This window comes from Corvus cornix, chromosome 4A (assembly GCF_000738735.6).
Source record: "Corvus cornix cornix isolate S_Up_H32 chromosome 4A, ASM73873v5, whole genome shotgun sequence".
In the NCBI taxonomy this organism is placed as follows: domain Eukaryota; kingdom Metazoa; phylum Chordata; class Aves; order Passeriformes; family Corvidae; genus Corvus; species Corvus cornix.
Window position 1 is genome coordinate 16,476,677 of NC_047058.1, and position 8,779 is coordinate 16,485,455.

The 8,779-nt window shown below is 53.0% G+C and overlaps 1 protein-coding gene across 1 annotated transcript; it reads right to left on the reverse strand.

Moving 5' to 3' along the window:
• Positions 1 to 416: 416 nt before the first annotated feature.
• FUNDC2 (FUN14 domain containing 2) lies at positions 417 to 6,983 on the reverse strand. The gene is made up of 5 exons (XM_039571934.1): positions 6,881 to 6,983; positions 6,289 to 6,439; positions 4,913 to 4,988; positions 3,608 to 3,742; positions 417 to 3,186 (listed from the first exon to the last, which is right to left on the reverse strand). The coding sequence occupies exons 1-5, from the start codon at positions 6,897 to 6,899 to the stop codon at positions 3,109 to 3,111; spliced, it is 459 nt and encodes a 152-aa protein (XP_039427868.1). The 5' UTR covers positions 6,900 to 6,983; the 3' UTR covers positions 417 to 3,108.
• Positions 6,984 to 8,779: the final 1,796 nt, after the last annotated feature.

Sequence of the window (8,779 nt, forward strand, 5' to 3'; positions counted from 1 at the left end):
TTCACTAAGAGATGATAAAAAAAATATATTTAGGCTTCTGTTGCACCTATGAAAAAGAAATAGCCTTGTCTCCGTGCTCATTTGCAGTTGCTCAACAGATGCAACCCAGACTGGCAACAGACCCACCTCCTGCCCTAGAAGCATCCCACTTCTTGGGAATATGGGTGATTGGTGCTAGGATGATCAGCCCAGGTTACCTGAGGGGAGGGGAGGCTGTGGTGCCCTCATAGAATCTTTTAGGTTGGAAAAGACCTTTAAGATCCTTGAGTTGAACCATTCTCCCAGTACTGCCAAGCTGACCACTAACCCATGTCCCCAAGTGCTACCTGCTGCTGGTCTGGCTGTAGGTGCTCCCCCCAGTCACAGTGAGACAGAACAGGCTGGTTCCCAGGATGCCAACAGACCTCACACAGAGAAGCATTTAAAGCAAAACTGTTTAATAAAATACCACTTCAACAAGCATTTACATACAATATATAAAACCACTTTAAAAGCCTAATGTGTTTGAAATCTTCTCATAGTGTAACAGATGTCGGAAGTTGTTGAAACAAGACAAAAAGGAGCAGGAGTGGGGAGGGGAAGGGACACCTCATCTTGGCACCTGCAGCAATGAAAATGCCTCCCCACAGAGGCTGATTCAGCATCAAAGCTTCCAGTGTTGACCCACAGCATCAAACACTGCCAGCCACGAGCCCAACACCAGCACAGCAGAAAGATTTGCCACATTGCGATGTCCTTGTCCATTCCCTGCCTACATTCACATGAAACTCAACATGAATCTGTTACTTGTTTCCCCTTCCAGCAGCAATACAGGCATTTTAGCTCCCTCTCTGGGCCGTTTCTCTCTCTAGCAGCAAACTGGCACTTGAGCAGAACCCACCCCACCCAGGGCTGGGCAGAATTAGTGACTTACTTGAGCCTGAAAACCATCCCTAAAGTCTGTTAATGATTTGCTTTGAGCTTTGTCGTTGGAGAAAGCTTTGTGGAGATCAGTGCATCTCAGAAGAAGCTGTGTTACACAGCCCACCCAGCCAAACAGCAGAAATGCTGTTGTCCTCCAGGAAAAAGATACCCTGCAAGACCACTGTATCAATTTATACATGTTCATTTCTGCAGATCCTACAGGAAAACAAACCAAATCCCAAAAAAACACCACCATCATCTGTCACTCCACTGCCAAACACCGCTTTATTGAAGACCTATTTGCTGCATCCCATCAGTCCTGCAGTCCAGGATGGCCTTTAGGAAGGCCATTGTTAAAAGGATGTGAGCCCAGCTGCTCCTTCATTCTCCTTGGCCACGTATGGCAGGACAGGAGCAAAGACAGCCACTTCTGTCTCTTGATTACCTGCAGCCTCTTTTCAGATCCTGAAGGTGAGAAAAACCTCAGCTTAATCAATGTGATGCTACACTGACACTTCAATCAACAGAGCTGGAACAAAATTGACAACTGCCAAGTGCTCATTCCAAACCCTCTGGTGCAAGAACCCACCATTTCAGCTCTGCCAGCAGCTCCCAGGGGAAGATCCCATTTCCAGCCATACTGAGAGCAGCAGATCACAAAGCCATTGCACAGCACTGGAAATGGGGTGCAGCTGCTGAGCCAGGTGCTGCAAACCACCCACCCAGGAGTGTCATTGTTCCCTACCACATCTTCTATTGAAGGATGAGCTCACTTTCACATAAAACCCCACATCCTGGGCAAGAACTCCTACCTATATTTGCTGGAGGACATCACCACGTTGTCAGGCAAGTCTCTATCTCACAGAACACCTCTGGGGGATGTTTGCTTATACTGCATTGAGTCAGACTGTCCAAAACCAGCTGAGCTCTGCACCTGGGCTGCCTCATCACCTGCAGGAGCAGGGCTGCAGCTGATGGAATTAAGCAAGCAGCTTTTCTTGTGGAAATGGCAAACATGAAAAGGAAGGAACATAACCGAGGCAGAAGTATGCAAATGAAACATTCTCACAAGAGCACAGTCTGGTTTTCACAAGAGTTTTGTCATTTCAGTTGCTTGCAGAGACCAGGGAGAAGGAATTTGTGCTCTTCAGAGCCACGTAAAGGACTGCACTCCAGATTTCACACCATCCCCCTTCTCCAGTAGAGCTGGCAACAGGGACCTGGCCAGTACAATGTACCCTAAGCAGGGATGCATTTCCTGTCGACAATCCTGTCCCACATGGTTACAGCTTAGAGAGCATCACCAATGCCAAAGTGACCAGAGATGGTCATAGCAGACATGGAAACCCCCATCAGAGGCCCAGGGTGATTGACCATAAGTGGCACAGCTGAAATGCCCCCATCTGACACAGCCAGGTCAGGCCTGCTGGAAGCAGGAGAGAGTCTCAAAGGCTGAGCAGTCAGGTGGTTCTACAGCACAGAACTTGGTGACTTTCAGAACATATGATGAGGAAAGGGCCTGGAGAGTCAGCCTCAGTGCTCAGTTTCCATCAGCAGTGCCAGTGCTGCAATTCCAATATGGGGAAGGATACCAGCAAAGAGAAAGCCAAATGGCCATCTATGTGCAGTGCAACAGCAGGGGGAGGGCAGGAAAATCCATATTCACCTGTCCTGGACACAGCTCAGACTGTCCTTTGACACTTCTGTATCCATCCCATGACAGTCAACCATATTTTGGATTGCACAGACTACCTCTGTGCAGAGGGAAGCAGAGGTTTTCCAGGTGCCAGGGCAGGAATACTGAAAGCTAAATCGTGGTGAAGAGCTGACAGCTGTTGTACACATAAACTGGCAGACAAAGGTACATGTAACAGTCCTGGGCACCTGGAAGCACATTTAAGAGGTTTCTCTGCCACTACATTTTTATGACATTGAAACTCATCAGAAAATTTGAGACTGGGCATATTTGGTGGGAAACTGTAACGATACACTGGGAGTTGTAAGCTTTCAGACCAACCCCAGCACTCTTAACAGCCCAGACAGAAGAAAAAGGTGGAAATCAGAAGCAGCATTGTAAGAAATAAGGGCTGGAACCTGTGAGCAGATGGGACTGAGTCTGTTGGAAACATCCTTTGACTTCTAAGTGAGAGATAACAGCAGTAGAGGAGGGGAGGGGAGGTTGGGCATGAGAGGAGAGTGCAGCTTCTAGGATGCCATTCCAAGCAGGAATCCTCCGGCAAACCCTCCAGTCAGGATAACATTCTTCTTCAGAAATATGATCACCTAAGCAGGGGCGAGAAGAGACAAAAATGTTCAACAACATCAGGCCACCCACTGACCCTCCCTGCTAAGAAGAAATCCCTCAGGTTTTCCTCGAGGCAAGTAATGCTCAGAGAGATGCCACTGCTTGGATTTGGGAAAGCTTCCTACCTAACGACCTCCCCTCCCTACCTGCACCAGGACACAGCCAATTTTTCACCCTGCTCAGCCATGAGCAGCCAGCTCCTCCAGGAGAATGCTGAGGGAAATAGTATCTTCCTAAAATCTAGGCAGACAACATCCACAGTTTTTGCCATCTCTCCAATTTTGCTGTCATGCAAGAATTCCCTCCTTGTATTTGCACTATGGAAGATCCACAACAGCACAGGAGTCAATCCTGTTTTCTGCTGTCCCTCCAGCACATGCCCTGGGAGAGCTGTCTCACCTCATCCGCTCTGCTTTTCACTTCTGGAGGCATTTTATTACCACTGCTGTGAAATTTCAGCTGCTGCTTGGCTTTGTTCACGTCCCGTTGTACTAGATTCCAGTCCACCTTGATGTATCCCGTGTGGTTTGCAATCTAGAGTTTTGAAGATTAGGAAAAAAGTTCCTGGAGTCAAGTCCTGCATGACCATGGCTAAAAACACCCCCTTGCCCACCCACCTTCCCTGACCACAGCCAGCTCCCACACAATAGTCCAGCGGGCACACTGGTTTAGAAACTGGACAGAACACCACCCCTGGAGCTGTGTCAACTGTTCTGCAACATCTGTCTCCCACAGTAATCCCCCAACAGCTGGGCACACACTGCAGCTTAGCCTGCTTCAGCCTCTCTTCCCTAATGTAAAGCTGGCATCACCTCCCCCCTCACAACTGCCATGGATATTGCTGGGACTCCCTGCAGTTCTCCTGCTGCTGTGGGTGGACGAAGCTATTAATAGCCCATTCCTCTCAAACTATTTTATCTGCTCAGGGTGATTCAGCTGTGGAACTCCCTCTGCCCAGAGCAAGCTTTTCACTTTCAGCAGAACAAGCAGAACCAGGAGAGCGAGGGAGAATGAGTCACACACAAGACCTGTCTGCCTGAGGAGCAAACAGCTGAGAGCTGAACAAGGCCTGAGAGCTGCTCTACCTGCTGCAGGATGCACCAGCTACATGTCCACACCCAAGCAGCTTTCCTCAGTGCCAGGGCTCTTGGAAACCAGGACAAGTGGTAGAGGACAGAGAGACATCTCTGCTTTCTCTCCTCTTCCCAGTGCTTTACAGCAAGCCCCATCTGTGCTGGTTGGACTCCTCAGGAAGCCAGGTTGGCAGGAAACATATCACAGATATGGATAAATCCTTATTGACATCCAGGGCTGTTCTTCCAGGGACACTGTGTCCACAGGCACAGGATTCAGTATGTTAGCCAGTCCTGCAGCAGCAGCAAGGTTCACTGCAGCTGAAGGCTGTCTCATGCTCCACTCAGGTGCCCCTGAAGTAACAGCTCTCCTGTGCCTCTGGCCTGGCCTTTGGTAGCAGATCCTCAGTGGATCTGCACTGGCACTCCTGGAGTTTATGCACACTGACCCTGCTTTGCTGTTGCATCCATGTGCCCTGCAGAACACACACCTTTGACATTCGCAGCCACACAAAGCCCCTGGCGGAGCTGGGGACTGACCCCACATGTCCCAACAGGCGGTGGTTCCTAGAGAGACCTTTGTCCCCAGCAGCACAGTTCCCAGAAAGCCTGGGCTGCTGTTCATACACACCTGAAGCAGGAAAAAGCCACCTCCCACTGCTGTCGCTGCCAGCTTTCCAACCTTCTGGAAGATGAATCCAGTACACCTACAAATCAACCAGGATCCAGTCAGGAGAATGAAACACCACACACAGCCCTCATTATGTTTCTCACAGGCAAGGCTGCCTTTGGCAGGAGTTACCCAAGACTGGAGACAGCCTGATGAACAGCAGAAGAGTGCAACTAGAGAGGATTTGCACCCAGCCAAAACTGATGCTTTATAGCCTTTCCCTTTGTGCTGTCACATTCCAGCCTTTTTCAGTTTGATTCTTATCTCTTCAACCTCATCCTTCTCCCAAAAGAGTAACCAGAAACCTGTGATTTCACCAAAATCAACAAGTGATTTTAGGTTTTGGTGGTGTTGTTTAACTGGTATCATCCCTGAGGTGAAATTAGGGAGCACACGTGCTGCTCCATGATAGAGCATGGGGAGCAAATCACAAGCTTCTTTCCTACTTATTTGTAAAGTAAGCAGTAAACAACTGCTTCCTTTACCTTTTCATTTCTCAGAAGAGAAGAATGATGGAACAAGCACACAGCAGTGATCTAAGGCTATACTGGTCTCCAAAATAGGTTACCTGCTTTAAACATGAAAGACATTCCTGCAGCCACCAGAAGTGCAGCCAGCACCCCCCATTGCTCAGTCATGCAGCAAAGGGCTGGTGAGTTGTGCCACCCAAACCACACTTTACTTGGAACATGGTTTCATTATGAGCATTACAAACAACACAGCAACCTGCCTTTACCCATTTCTGAATACACTTAGTGAAGATACAAGAGAGAGGTGGCCAGGTCACACTTCTATGAGAAGACAAAGCTCTGTCATACACTGTTAAATAATTACCCCGGTGCCAGGTGAAGATGAGGGGCATTGTAAGAAGCAAAGCAGTGATTACACAAAGTTTTCAACTCAAATGATGCTGTGGGAATGAAGTTGCAAGTAGAGCCACACTCAGTCCCAGCTACAAATGACAGGAAACCCTGGGAACTGCGATCCCAGGAGGTTTTTAATGCAGATGCCTGAAGCACATCCACCTCCAGTGTAGAAGGCATCCTTGTTTCAGAGCATTCCTATCTGCCTAATTCAACAGCACCACTTTTTGCCACAAGTTGAAAATAATTAAACACTGGTGCAATTTTCTTCCCTTGGAGACAGTCTCACTTCTTCAAGTTAGAGACAGCATTTAAGACCTCCCACAACTCAGCAGACCATGCCAGGGGACAGCAGGCTGAGCATCTGCCTTCTCTGAATGACTGCCACATGAGCACCCTGCACCTGTCAGTGTGACCCCAAAGACCCAGCCAGTGCCTGCCACGAGCAGGAAGGGCAACCCCGGCACATCTTACCATCCCGTGACCCCTCCGATCACCAGCTGCGTGGCCACATTGTATTTCTCAGCGCTCGACCCCGAGTTGGGGGCGAAGATCTTGCGCCACCAGGGCCGGTTCTTGGTGTACTCCGCCAGGTCCAGCACGTTGAATGTGTCGTCCTTCGCACCTGCAGGCACCTGGAGAGGCTCAGTGCTGGGACTACCGTACCACAGCCCCCTGCAGCTGCCCGGTGCCTCCCCAGAGGCACAGGAGCCCTGCCCAGCCACACAGCTCACGGGGACTGGCACTCCCCCAGGTCTCCGGGAATTCCCACGTCCCTCAGCCCCCTCCCAGGGCCTCCGGGACCCCTCACCCCCTCGGTGACGCCCCTCGCAGAGAGGCCGGGGCTGGGGACCCGTGTCCGGAACCGCCCCCTCGGGCCCTCAAGCGGGGCAGGCCCCGGCAGCGGCCGCCGCACGGTGCAAAGGGAACGACACCGCGCAGGGCGCAGGCCGCGCTCTCCATGGGGGAGGCCGAGCTGGGGGGGCCGGGGACCCGCGTCCCGAGGGGGAGAGACCCGCGCCCCGAGCCATCCCCGGCCAACCCGGCCCGGCCCGGCCCGGCCCACCTCCGCCCGGCACCGCCATGACGCCGCTGCGCTCCGCGCAGGCGCGGGCACGGCGTGCGCGTCACCGGGAGGGCGCGAGAGGGGTGCGAGGGGAGAGGGACGGGAGAGAGGGAACGGAGGGGAGAGGGACTGCAGGAGAGACGGGCGGGGACGGGGCCGGGGACGGAGAGATGGGCAGACACGAGGAGAGGGGCGGGGACGGGCAGGTGGGGGAGAGGCGGGAGGTGAGAGGGGCAGGAAGGAAGAGGGGCCCGAAGGGAGAGGGGCGCAAGGAGGAGCGGGAGCGCGCGTGGGTGCAGCGCGGCCCGGGCTCGGCTGCGCCCCGCCGGTGCCCTCGGTGCTCCCCTCCGAAAGGTCTCCTGTGCTGCTGCAGCAGCATCGCCCGCCCCGGAGCGGCTCCTCGGGGCCCTTCAGCCCGGCGTCCCCGCTTCCCCCTGGCCGGGTCGGGTGTGTGCAGCAGCACTGCACCAGTGGCATCCAGGGAAGGACAGACGGCTTCCGAGGGTATCCTAAGAGCTTCCTAAAGCCCATGGTGGTTTGCTTCCTCTGACGCGGGAGCTCTTGCTTGGCCGCGAGCTCTCACTGGGCAGAAACTGTGCTTTTTGCCATTTGCTAAAAAGACCCCAAACCTGCCAGCTTTCTGGGCAGCTGAGCACCCTGGCACGCGGGCTCGGGTGTGGTGGAAGCAGCATGGGGGTCCTGCTGCACTGCGTTCACCCAGCTGTGGTCTGCTGTGCCTCTGGCCCAGAACCGATTTGGGCAGGCTGGATGGGCTGCCCCTGGTAGGAACACATTTTACTGTTTCCCCTGAAATAATGACACCTCTGATTTCTGGGCCATTACTCACTTGAGCTCCTGTAGAACAAAAGCCACCTACTTCCCAGCTGGGGATGGCAGCTGCCCAGGGCGTAGCAAGGATGGAAAACCTGAGACACAGCAAGCAAAAAAAAAAAAAAAAAAAAAAAAATCCTCATGGAGAGATTGTGACGGAGGAGACTTGACCCTCCTTTGGGGTTAATGGAAAGCAGTGTGTGAGTGGGAGCAGGAGCGCAGGCAGCGTGGGATGGATGGGGAACAAACACTCTTCTAGGAACTAACAGCAGCACTCTGCGCTGGTCAGGACATCCCACTGATAAACATCCCAGCACCTCGTTGCCACTTGCACGTAGGTCAGGATGTGTTTGGAACTGCAGCAATATCCCACGTGTTTCCTGCGCTGTCGTGATTAGGGGGAACTGTCTGGAGCAGTGTGTACACATTCAGACCAAAGTGGTAGGACAGCACTTCCCTGAGCATGGAAGGAAAAATTGTGGATGCCAAGGGGATGGCTAGAGGCAAGTTGGGCCCTAGAAATCCAATCTGAACACCAGGGTCAGGTGGCACTGGGGTCTCCTGCAGGTCTGGTACATGGCAGGCTTCCATCCCCATGCAGCACATATCCCTGGTTTTGTCTCGCCTGCCCTGAGCAGAGGTGCTGCAGGGCTGGGGGCTCCTGTGCTGTGGGGTCAGGCACAGCCTGGTGCAGTGGGTGGCACAGGGGTGGTGGGTGCAAGGACAGAACCCAGCAGGAACACCTCAGCAGCCCACAGCCCCCCTGGGGCTCCATGCCAGGTGCCTTCGTGGTGAGCAGCCCTGTTCAGCCTTTGGCACAGGCATGAAACACCATTCCCCATCTCAAAGGCTTTGTCTCCCTCCCGGCACCACCACAACCTTCCAGCCTCCATGGCCAGGCTGAGCTCACCAGCCCACGGGAGCTTCCAGCAAGTGCTTCTGCTGCCTGACTCATTCAGACATGTGAGGAACAAGAGAGAAAGGAGAAACGCTCCACTGACCCACTTACTGCAGGGAAACCCAGCAGAGGAAAGCAGGCTTAATTTTGGGACCTCCTCCGTGTCAGTA